The sequence below is a fragment of the Alligator mississippiensis genome, chromosome 9, assembly GCF_030867095.1.
Source record: "Alligator mississippiensis isolate rAllMis1 chromosome 9, rAllMis1, whole genome shotgun sequence".
Classification (NCBI taxonomy): Eukaryota; Metazoa; Chordata; order Crocodylia; family Alligatoridae; genus Alligator; species Alligator mississippiensis.
Window position 1 is genome coordinate 75,181,747 of NC_081832.1, and position 12,524 is coordinate 75,194,270.

Consider the following 12,524-nt stretch of genomic DNA (forward strand, 5'->3'; position numbering starts at 1 on the left):
GTTCATTGCATTATGTGTTTGGATGGGTGGGAGGGGGTCGAAGCACGTGCTTGAATATGGGAACCTGACAAAATGAATTGCTGCCGTGGGGCTGAGTCTCAGTGGCGGGTCGGGAACCAGGAAGCACGTCGCGGAGGGAGGATGGTAGTCACCATCCTGCCGCTGTGACAGGTGGTCCCGTGGGACACTGAGCCTCCGCCCTTGGGTTAAGGTTGCTAGTGAGACATGTCACGCCTGTTCTTGGGAAGCAGCGGCTCATGGTCACGATCCTGCCGGTGGGCTCCAGGCATGGGTCAAAGCCAGAGATGTTTCTCTGCCCATCTCCAACACCGGGTGGGTCGCTGATATGTGGAGTGAGTGCAGATCCCAGCCAGCCTGGATGCTGGACCCCAGTCTTGCCCACTCAGAGATGACCCCAAACCCAACCCATTTCCAACATCTTTGGGCCAGGACCCAGCCTCCACCATGGCCCAAAAAGACCCACAACGACCTCCGTAAGGGGGTCTGTCCACATGGGACCATCTGCAGACTAGTGCAGGGATGGACGCGGCAGGAGTGTAATAGGGAGGCAGGTAGGTGGATAGATGGATGGGTGGTGGGTGAGTGGATGCATGGGTGGGTGGATCCATAGACAGATACCCCTATTTTCCCCATCTCAACACAGCCTCCCATTTTTCTTCCCTTTTGTTTTTTTCACTCCCTTTCTCCTCTGCAGAATCACATTCTCCCAGATAATCCAAATAGGAATTAAGAGCAAACTACAGATGTGTCAACACAGTCCTCTCCCTTCCCCTTCCTTCTCTTCCCCTTGCCCCCCCTCACACACACCGAGCTTGAAAGCACACCAAAAGGTATTCAGGAGAAATTCTGCCAATTGTCACATCTTTCACTGACAGATTTTAAATGAATGTTATTTTGCAAGGGGGGGGAGGGAGAAACCCCCCCCCCCCACACGGCTCATCCAAGAGCTGACAAGTCCTAACGGGCCTCATTTTCCAGAGACAAAAATAACTATTTTCAAAATTCACAGCAGGGCTTTCGCCTACACACGCTGCACCAAGAGAAACCTGGGGGGAGAAATGTAAAACGCATTGTGTAAATGTAAATGCGCCACGCGCTCGCAAAGCTTTTAAAGCCATTTATCCTTTCTTCCTGGCCGGCCTTCGTTCCCCGGCACATGCGGGCATGCACATTGGTGTGCAGGCACACACACACACACACACACACACACACACACACAGGTGCACACACACAGAGTAATGCCTGAAGGGACAGGCAGCTGAGAACACACACGCATATGGGTTTGCAATCACGGATGCACAGACACACAGGCACACGTGCGTGCTCACACACACAGACACATACACATACACGCACAGAGTAATGTCTGGAGGAACAGGCAGCCAAGAACACACACACAGGGGCTTGCAATCATGGATGTACGCACACACGTGTGCATGTGTACACACACGCACACATCTGAAGGAACAGGCAGCCAAGGGAGGAATGAGCAGGCGACCCCCCAGTTGAGCCCCCTTGGAGGGCGGTGTGATGGGTATTCTTCCCCCTACAGCCAGGCCTGTGGGTCACCGAGGACCGTGCTGTGGCCAGGCCAGGCAGGTAGCACCCTGCCCGAGGGACCCCTCTCACTTTCAGCCCAGCACAGACCCCTCCTCCACTGCCCCCATAGCCCGGCTGGACTGCATTTGCCACCAGGTCAGGATGGATCCTATGGGAACACCAGTGCTGGAGCGCACACCTTGCAGAGGGAGGGAGATCATGTCCCCTGCTCCTGGGTCAGCTTCGAGGCTGGGATGCAGGTCGCAGCAGGCAGCTCAGCTCTTCCATGACCCCATCACCGCAGGGGCACGGGGGCCTGAGAATCAGGCCAGTCAGCCCCGGTCAAGCTCATTGCCTCGACACCCAAAATTAGCACGTCCTCCACCTGGCTCCGAGGGGCTGCGATAGCAGCCGGCGGTCAGCTACGCTGGGATAAAGCAGGCCGTCTGGATCGGGGGTAAGTCGTAACTGGTATAAACTGTGCCGGTGGCAAACACATGATACATGTATGCAGTAAGCACCCTTTCGCTATACATAAGCTGGCATGCATGTGTGCATATAACTCATGGCTGTGTGCATGATAGGCACACTCTGGGGTGGAAACATCTCAAGCCCCATTGCTTTTAATGCAGACGGGTAGCTGGTGCTTTGCCTGTCCACACCGTCCCACGCCTGCCCACGCTCTGTGCTTATGGGGGTTAGGCACCTCTTGCCGCCCCTGGGTCTGAGCCAGGGACCAGCACCCTAAAAATAAGTTAACCCATCTCCCAGGAAACGGGGTGGTGTGGGGACACCCAAGGGCCCAGAGCAGGGCAACGCAGTGCAGCACATGCGTCACAGTTTTGTACGTGTACAACAAACTTTATAGGGAGAGACAAATCAGGAAGGCTCGCCCTATGCCGTCTTCTCTTCCCACCTCCCTTACTGTCTCGGGCGCTGCCTGCCTTGCATTCAAAGCTAGCCTCCCCCAGAGCTGGAGGGGCTGGGCTGGGCCATACACAGGACGATGCAGCTCGTTAACCAGGGTTGGATACAATGGGCACTGAGCTGGGCTGCAGGCTCCTCTTGCTGTCCCTCAGTGCCCCCTACCCTGGATGCCTGCCCAGCTTAGACCAGTGGCCATCCCTGCTGATGGCTCCCGGGAGGTAGAAGTTAGGAGAAGCAGGAGGAAAACCCCCCTGGTCCTGCAACAGCGTGTCCAGGTGCCAGGGAAGCGAGAGCAGGCGGCGGTCTCTCTCCACCCCACCGCCCCGAGGTCGCGTTCGGTGCCCCCGTCAGATGCGGTTCGACATGAGCCGGGTGTTCAGCTTCCGGAAGAAGGAGCGCAGCTTGCAAATCTTGCACTTCTTCTTTCGGTTCTTGCTGCGCAGCCGCTCCCCCATCCCCTCCCACTCCTCCGCCTCATCCTCGCTGGCCCACGGGCCCCAGGCGCCGCCGTTGAAGTCCGGGTGGGCCCGGGGGTTCTCGGCGGGGTACCGCACCGGGATGGCCGTCCGGTTGTAGTGGACGAGGCGCGTCAGCAGAGCCCGCACCACGTCCGGCCGCTGCTGCGACAGGTCGTAGCGCTCGTAGGGGTCGGCCGTGATGTTGAAGAGCCAGACGGACTTGCGCAGGCCGTGCGTCAGGCGCTCCAGGTTCCACCAGCTCCCGGGGAAGTTGGTCAGGGTCTGCGGGGGGATCCAGTCGCTGTACCCCGGGTCGCCGGTCAGAAGTTTCCACTCCCCGACCCGGATGGAGGCCTGCACGGCCGTGTTCCAGATGCCGAAGCCGTCTTCCAGGGAGCCGTACTTGGCGTGGTTGTAGAGGGGGTCGATGTTGTGCAGGATTTCCATGCGGGGCGACGCCTTGCCCTCGCTGATGGCCGGCCACACGTCGTAGCCGTCCAAGCCCTCCGCGGCAGACACGTTGCCCCCAGCCAGGGTCACCAGGGTGGGGTACCAATCCGTGATGTGGACCAGCGCCCAGCTGGTCCGGCGCTTGCGTTGGATCAGGGGGCTGTGGACGAAGCCGATGCCGCGGACCCCGCCTTCCCAGTAGGTGCCCTTGCGGCCTCGCAGGGGCCAGTTGCTGCCCCCAGAAAACGTCTGCCCGCCGTTGTCGGTGGAGAAGATGATCACGCTGTTGTCATAGTAGCCGTACTTCTTGAGTGCCCAGGTGATGTTCTTCACCGCCTCGTCCATGCAGGTCACCATGGCGGCGTACTTGCGGCGCGCCACGTTGCCCATGGAGCGGTAGCGGTAGATGTACTCCTTGGGGGACTGCAGCGGGGTGTGCACGGCCTGGAAGGCCACGTAGATGAAGATGGGCTCCTTGGGGCTGTGGGTGGCCAGGATCTTGTTCACCCGCTGGGCGTACAGGACGGTGGAGTACTTCCCGCTCTGGCCCCACGCCACGTTCTCGCCCTCGTGCAGGTCGTAGCCGCAGACGCCCGGCCCGTCGCAGTTGTCGTAGGTGTAATAGTCCACGTTGCCCGTCAGGGAGCCCAGGAAGGTGTCGAAGCCGCGGCGGGTGGGCAAGCACTCCTTCTTGTAGAAGCCCAGGTGCCACTTGCCCACCATGTGCGTGGAGTAGCCGGCTTCCTGCAGCTTCTGGGGCAAGGTGACCCGGTCGAGGGGCAGGCAGTTGGGCTGTCGGGGACGGATGATGGAGTGCTGCAGGCCGGTGTGGATCTGGTACCTGCAAGTGGGGTGGGGGACAAGGGAAGAGGGGCATTAATTCTGATCCAGGGTCCCCGTTCTCCTCCTCTGTGCGGCTGGGAAACCTCCTTCACTGACAGGGACCCCAAGCACGCTCCCAGCCAAGCTGCTCCCTCCAGATCCACTGCAACCTGGATCACTGGGGACCCAGGAAAATCCTTCTGCAGAGACCGTAACAAACCGTGCATGGAACAGGCCTGGCTCCTGCAGCCGGCCATTCGGCACGGCTTCTGGGCAGCTCTCCTAGCAAAGGCTGGATCATACAAGCCTCGGTCACCGCACAGCAGGCTATTCCCGTGAGTGAGATGAGTCAGGGCTGTGCCAGAGAGCCGGACGCCTCTCCAGAGTCTCCTGGGGGGTTAGGAAGCCTGTTATGGGGGAAACGGGAGCAAAGCTGGAGCTCTCCAGATGCAGTCTGGCACCACCTGTTCTACCTGGGCCCTCGCTCTCCCGGGAGCACGTGGCACAATGCACCCGGAGCTCCCAGCCCTGCCTGCACGGGTCCCACAAGCATCGATAACGACCCACCAGGCATGCTTTGTGGGCCTCTCTGTAGGGGATCACCCTGGACCCACAGCCAGCTGCACGTACCTCTGGGGGGTCCGCAAGGCAAAGGCAACTGAGCAGCGAGAGCTGTACGCGTGTTAAGGATTATCACGACTACTCGAGGAGAGTCTAGCAGAAGCCCCAGGGAGGACAGCAACCCTACAGGTAAACACACAGACCCTGGCGGGAAGCTGCCTGTGTGTTGGCACTGTATGCCCAAGTGCCAAGGGGCTTGGCAAATGCAGGTACCTATTGCTAGCCCATTTTACAGGCAGGTAGCCTGAGGCACAGGAGTTGGCTGCAGCCTTGAAAAATTGCAGTGATTTGGGTTCTCCCATGAAGGCACCAGCCGGACCAGCCAGTGGCATGTAGCAATAAGCCCCCAGTTTCCTGCCCCCCCAGCTTGAAGCTCCAGCCCCTAGACCCACTGTCTCTCTTGGGTGTTGCTGTAGCCGTGAAGCCCCTCACTGCCTTTAGTGCAGGTCTCCTCACTATGCCCCAGGAGGCAAGGCAGGACCACTGTCCCCATGCCACAGGTGGGAAACTGAGGCACGGAGAGATTAAATGACTTGTGTGTGACTGCAACAGAGCGGGGACCAGCAGTCTGTCTCCGGCATCTCAAGGTAGGACCCTCCCCAGGCGACACCCCAGGAGAAGTGGCTGCCTTTAGCTCTGGTGTGCATTTCTGCTGATCCGTGGGAGCTGGATCCGCTCACAGCCAGATTCAGCTCCCTGCCCCGTGAGAAGTTTGCTGGAGTTATTGCTCATGCAGCGCACACATCAGCTCTTCTCTGTGGGACTGGAGTCCGCTTCTGGCCAGACCTCACCACCTCCAAGCTGCTGGCAGTCATCCTAGGAGAGTGTATCCCAGCCCTGCCTGCAGCCGTGAACTGGGATTAACTGGCCAGAAGGGAAGGGAGGGGAAAAAGTCTCCCAGGACAGTGCGCAGGTAGAGCTGGTGCCTTACCTGCCAGTGATCAGCTGGCTCCGGGACGGGGTACAGATGGGCTGTATGTAATAATTCTCCAGTTTAACCCCTTCTGCCGCTAGCCTGTCCAGCGTCGGCGTCTGTATATCCGAGCCGTGATACCCGACGTCATGGTAGCCTTGGTCGTCGGTCAGGATGAAGATGATGTGAGGCGGTCTGGTGAAGGTGGGAGGCAAGGATTTCTCCATTGGGTCCATGGAAACATCGGATACCAAGCCGGGCTTGATCCAGTCCCAGGACAAGTAGCCGAAACCCAGCAGGCTGACAAAGGAGAAACCCGTGAGGGCATAGACAGCCATCATGCAAACGTCCAAGGGAAGCCACCAAATCCCAGTACGCTCCAGGAATCCCAGGCTCTTCTTCCACTCCAGCCTTTGCCCTGGGCAAGTTTTGCAGGATCAACTCTCCAGCACCCCTGGGAAGAACAGGAGCAACGTGATCCACCCAGGCTGGGCACTTCTAAGCAGAAAGAAGCTAATCTTCGTGCTGAGCCGACGGAGGACACGTGCCCCGTCAAGTTAATTTCCTCCGGGATGTTATTAAGAACAGTTCCAAGAGTTTCCAAGACGTGTCCCAGCGCTGGAACGACTCCCCGCTGTTTCTAAACCGACCGCACAACCCCCTTGCTGGAGAACACGCTGGAGTCTCTCCCAGTTCAGCCGGGTCCCTGCCTGGCTGTCCAAAGGGCTCATCGAGCCGCGTCTCAGCAGATGATGATCTTTATGTTCGAACTCCTGCGAGAGATAGAGCTAAAGTTCAACCTCACAGCTCGGGCGTCCTCCCCCTCACCCTTGGGTGCCAAACCATACTCTCCCCTCCTCAGGGTCTGCTCCGCGGGGGCTCCTTCACCGTTGCAGAATACCATTATTCTCTTCCTTCCTTCCTTTGTTTTATTCCCCCCCCCCACACCTTTTTTTGCCTCCTAAAAATCCCTGAAGTCCTCCAAGGCTGGGGACGGTGCCTCCTGAGTCAGGAGAAAGCTGCCAGCAGTGTGAGAGCGGAGCCAGAGGGCAAGAGAAAGAAAGTTCCCTCCTGAACAAACTGGAGGAGGCGAAAAGTTGGAACATCTGCCCGGGATCCTGGCTCCGCAGCCAGGTTTATGGGGAGCTGAAGTCTCAGCCCCGCCCCGAGCTTTCCCTGTCCAGGAAAGAGCAGGGAGGATGGAGCCCTGCAGGGTCCTAACTCCGCTGCCTCCCTGCAGCCTCCTCGGAGATGTGCAGGGAAATCGCTCCAGGTCCGGCACTTGGTGGCTTCTTGCCCGCCTCCCCAGAGGCATTTTCACTGCTTGCCCTGCAGCAGGGAAGGCTTCGCCTTCTCCAGATGTGCCCCCCAGCTCCTGGGTCTGGCTGCTCTGCCCCTCGCTCTCCCTGGTGGTGTCTACACAAGACGCTTACTGAGCATTAGCCTAATAACACTACGCAGTGGCGTGGCAGGCAAAAACTGTGCTAATAGCCTACGGCGCAGTGTTATTAGGCTAAGGCACGGGAAACATCACAAAATAACCGTGCGCCAGTGCTACTGCGTAGTAACTCTAGTTACTGCACATTTAGCTTGTACTGCATTGGGCAAGTACTAAATTAAATGCGCAGTAACTAAGGCACGAATGTGTAGACGTGCCCAGGATGGAGCATGCTTTTTGTGCTAAGATGGGGAGTCCTGCAGGGCACTTTCCTCCTCCTGCGGGTTCTTGTTTTTAGCACGATGGCATCCCCTTGCTTTGCGCAGAGATGCGTCTCGATGTACCATGGAGCTGGTGTGGTGGTGGATGCCACCTGAATGTGCCCCTGGGAAGGCAAAGCCACAGAGCTGAGTTATAACCCTGGAGGGCATGAGTAGCAAGGGGGTAGCTCATGATGCTGGGGACTCTTCACCTGTCACAAAGAGGAGCCAGCAGGGCTAGTCCCACCCTCCAGATGGGGAAATCGAGGCAGAGAGCTGGGGTGGTTTCTCCGCAGTCACAACGTAGACTTGGAGCAGGATTTTGAAGTCACTCCCAGCCCAGCTGCATCTCTGGCTCCTGCGTGCAACTGAGGTGTCCAGTCTGCAGCCCCGAGCAATCGGGATGGAAATGTCGATGGAGGACTATGACCGTGGGTGCTGCCTGCAGATATCCACGGGTCTCCTCTCCTGCATGGGCTGCCACAAAACCCCTTTAGGAAATGCCTATCGCTGTTTCAGCAGCCGCTGGAGCCCCTAAGGGTGGCTTTCGGGGTCTCCACTGAGAACTTCAAGCCCAGGTGATGAGGGATCATCTCACTTGATGCCTTTTGGTGTCACTTCATGCAACCCCCAGGATCACAGGACATTCAAATGCTTCCTTACGGTCCCTGGGCTCCGATTGTGGGGGGGCTGAGGAGACGGTCCTTGTCTCTGCACCAGCACAAGCCCCCGTGATGTGTGGGGCATTCATAGCGACCAGGCACCTGATCCAGATTGCTCTCATGCGGGTTTTGCACCCGGGACTCTGCAAGTGCGAGCAGAGCCGGGCCCCGGGCATTGCCCCTCGTCTTTTTGCATGGAGGCCTGGCCGCGGTTGGCAGGCCTCCCAGCTGTGCGCCGGTCTCTAGGACCACAGGGCTTTGGTTCGGCCCCTGGGCAGCTCTGCCAGGCTCTTGTCGTTCTGTTGACCCAGTGCAACAGCTGGGCACGTTTATTCAGTGCTCCTCGCTTGCGCTCACTCTGCTCCCGCGGGGGGAAGCGGTGACTGGGAGCGAGGCTCCGTCCTGGTTCCCAGCACCTCCCAGCCAGAGCTTGCGATGCTCCCCGTTGGCACCAGCGTGGTCTCCGGGCAGGGCTGAATGAGAGTAAAGGAGTCTGGGAGTGGGGGCAGCAACGATGAGAGCCATGCCCCCATCCAGGAGGGCATCAGCAGACTGTGGACACGAGAGGATGGGACCCCACAGGCAGAAGGGATGAGCGGACCTCCCACCATGGCGATGTCCATACCCAGCCAGGGCAGGACGGGGGTGTCTTCCCACATACATGATGCCTACCATGAACTGCCCCCCACCCCCGGCAGCTCTGCTGATTTGCCCCAGGTGGTTGTCTCTCAGGTTGATGGCAGGGGGGTCTTTGCAGATGCAGGGCGCTACAGGTAAAAACTGCAGCGGACAGACAGGCAGACCATTAGGTTTTCTGGACAGGAGCCTGGCTTGTTGCATTTTCAAAGATTCAGACCTTGTTTAGGGGGTTGAGCCTACCCTTTAGGAAGGTTTTATTAACCCCTCACTGAGTGGCTGTTTTCTTTCCCTCCTCCCCTGCCCCCCGCCCTCCTGCTCCCCTCCCGGGTCTTGAACTTACCCCTTTCCCTTCTTAAAAGATTTGTTTTTTTCTCCCTTTCTTCTTGGGCAAGATAACCTCCTTGCAGTAAAATCTGCCTCTCCCTCACCAGGCAGTCTCAGGGTGGTGGCAAGAGGATGGGACCAAAGCCAGAACCCCCGGGCTTTGCCCTCCTGAATTGTGGGCACAGATTTTTCTGTGCCTCAGTTTACCTGTATGCATGGCAGGGACTGTCTGTGCAGCACGCTGAGATCCTCAGGCCAGTGGCGTGGCACCGCCTCTGCGTATTAGCATCACGGTGCTTCCTAACTCACAAATAAAAGCCGGGTTTGGTACATGTCTCTGCAAAACATGCAAACACCGAGCCTTCCCCTTCCCCGTTGTGTCCTTCTCCACTTGGAGACGACGCTGGTTTACACCCTCTGTTTATCCCCAAACTTGAAGCTCATGAGAAGGTGGGATTTGAACACGCTGCTTTGCTCATCGACACCTCTGATCCCGTTAAAAATCTCTCGGGGTAAGTGCATCTTGGCACGGCCATTTTTTAAGGTCCTATAAAAACGCTGCCTGTTTGGCCTGGGTTGTTTTCTTCCACGACCCTTTGCTGTTCGGAGACCTCGGCAGGGCGAGCTTAAAAAGGTGCATCCCAGCCGTGTTTGAAGCAATGCACGTGGGTCTAGCCCCCACGCCAGCGTCCCCCCATCCAGAGCAATGTCTTCAGCCGCAGCAGTAACCAGTGCAGCAATGGGGAGCGGGCTTTAAAAGGGCTGGTTTCTGGACAAGGCTGGGACAGGCGGGGTGGAGAGATTGGAGCAGGGAAGGCCTGGAGGATGTCAGGACTGGCTGGCAGATCTCTGGGGAGGGGAAAGGGAGCCCTGGGACCGCAGTCTGGAGAGGGGTAAGGGATCACCAGGTGAGAGCAGGGAGGGAGGCAAGCCCGTGCCCAGGATCTCCTGGGAGCATCCATCTGAAGAGCAGCACGGCAAGCGCATTCAGCCCTGAGGCAGGGCAGCGCATTAGCTCTGTTCGCACGTCACGGGCACCAGACGAACTCATTCCTGTGGTCCCGAGGAGGATAGGCTGTGATGGGCTGGGAAGGGAGGTCTGCTGGGAAGGAAAAGCCATGGCAAAAGGCAGAGCGAGAAGGGGCAAACACATCAGGGCAGGGCAGAAACGAGGGGCCAGGAGCCCGGCAGCACAGGACTGCAAGGGACGAGAGAAGGCCTCAGAGCCCAGGGGGCAAAGCCACTGCGGGGCAGAGCGGGGGCCGGGCCCGTTTTGGGATCCAGGCGACAAAGGAAGAAAAAGCAGCGAGAGCTGGGGAGCACGGCTCGGTTTTGGGGTGGGCGCTGCTCCAGTCACCGCTAGCACGCGCAGGAGGCTGGTACTCTGCTGTGAGCCCCTGCCCACTCGCCCCAGGGCACTGATGGGCGCGTAGCCAGACTGCGTCCTCGGCTGCTACGGCATGCACAGAGCAGCCACGTCCAGGCTCTGCTCACGCCGGCGTCTGCTCTTCTGGACGGACACGGCTGTCACTGAGCGCAGGATCCAGCCCTGGATTACGCTAGCTTGGCTCCAAGCCCTTTGCCCCCGGCTCACTTGGGATGTTTTCTAAGCCCGCACCCAAAATCACTGGAAAACTCCCAGCTCTCTCTGATCTTTAGCTCCATGCTCTCTCCCTGTCTCGCACCTCTCAAGGATCCTGCATCACACCCTCCTGCGGGAGGAGGCTGGAGATATCACCCAGGAGCACGCACTGCTGTGCCCAAGGTACCACTGCCATGGGTGGGCTAAGACCCAGACCCAGGCTCCCCAGATAAAGCTGGGGCTGGAGCCACCCTACAAACCACCCTGCACACAGACGGTCCGTATCTCTTGGCTTAGGGATGGGGTAACCAGTAGCTGTGCAGCCACGCTGGAGGCCCCCCAGCCTGGGCTTGATTTCGACACTCATCCCCGGAGCTGATGAAGCAACATGGGACATTCGGGGTCCATATACTCCAGCCAGCTCTGACTGATCCATGCACCGCAACGTGCAGAAACGGGATGAAAGCAAAAAACCCCCCAAACCCTCTGGTTTGGGCCGTCCTGCCTGTCCCTCTGCCAATGCAGGAGCACTGCTGGTGTGAGCTTTCCAACCTAGCCCTGGAGCTGGGGCGTCACGACCTCCCTAGCGAGGCGTTCCAGCAGATTGCACAACTGGGAAGTTTTCCTGAGCCATCGGCGTGTCTACGCTGCCAGAGGCTTGGCAGCTGGTGATTAAAACAGCTTCGAGCTTGCTAACGGTGTGAGCTTCACCCACTAGTGAAGTCCCAGGTGGGCTCGGGCAGCTGTGCTTCCTTCGGGACCTGAGCTGGCACAACTATGGCTTCTCAAGGTGTGGGCATGTCTTTGGATGTGAAGAAACACTTTTAGTGACCCTTCCTTTCATTTGCTCCCGTGTTTTCTAGCATTATTTCCATTGCCCCCTTGGAATCACCCTGTCTCTCCTTAGCTGTATCCTGGGCCGTTCTCCTAACCATCCTCTTGACTTCAGCTGCTTTGGCTCAGGTCCTTAGACCTGATTCCCCAACACCCTAGGTAGGATCCAGCCTTGCAGTCCCTCGCTCCATGCTTTCACTGAGGTTAATCACAGATTAGAGCAAGGAGATGGACCCTTTCTCTCTGGCTCTGCTGAGATGGCAGGGGCGGGGGTACGGTGCTCAGCTCTGGAGGCATTGGGACCAGAAACACTGAGACGAAGGGGAGGGAATCAGAAAAGATGATCAAAGACCCCTCGCAGCTGGCAGAGCTTTACTTTTTTATTTCTTTTGCACACTCTTCTCATCTCTGCTCCTTCCATGTCCCAGGACGAGCCCATATCAAGCGGGGCTCCTTAGCACTGACTGGCCCTGCGGCACCTGGCCCGGCTCTACAGGTGATGCATCACCGAAACCCCCGCAGGCTGGTTTACCTGGGAGCATGGGGGCTTTGTGGGAAGACAGATAGCCAGTTGGCCAGGAGAGGAAAGCAACCCCCTACCATCCCAGTTCATCCAGACTCCTCTTCCAGTTGGAGTCAGGTATGTGCAGAGCGGGCTGGGAAGCTGTGGGGCAGGGGGCAGCGGCCCTGCAAACAGACCCTGGGGCTTGCTTTTGTTTTTAAGCCTATGGAAGAAACAGGAGGTGGGTGATTTATGGCTTCAGGCCGCTGGGGGTGAACCCTGACCTAGCTCTGGACAAGGTCCTATTTACACAGCTGTTTCTCTATGCAAACATTTGAATATTAGGGAGCTTTTAAATCAGTTTTAGGTGGCTGGGGGTGGGGGTGTCTCAGAATAAGAATAATCCTAGATCTTCCTGCATCTTCCCATTCCTGCCTCTCGTATCTCCACCACCACCCTCTGCCCTGTGAGTTTTGGCTCCCTGCAAATGGCTTTTGCAAACGGGCTTTGCCGACCCTCACTGCAAGGGCCA

General features: G+C 58.2%; 1 protein-coding gene across 1 annotated transcript; it reads right to left on the minus strand.

Annotated features, from left to right (window-relative positions):
• Window positions 1-854: 854 nt before the first annotated feature.
• Window positions 855-6,902, minus strand: ARSI (arylsulfatase family member I). The gene is made up of 3 exons (XM_059712914.1): window positions 6,700-6,902; window positions 5,770-6,524; window positions 855-4,236 (listed from the first exon to the last, which is right to left on the minus strand). The coding sequence occupies exons 2-3, from the start codon at window positions 6,090-6,092 to the stop codon at window positions 2,835-2,837; spliced, it is 1,725 nt and encodes a 574-aa protein (XP_059568897.1). The 5' UTR covers window positions 6,093-6,524; window positions 6,700-6,902; the 3' UTR covers window positions 855-2,834.
• Between the last annotated feature and the right edge of the window lie 5,622 nt (window positions 6,903-12,524).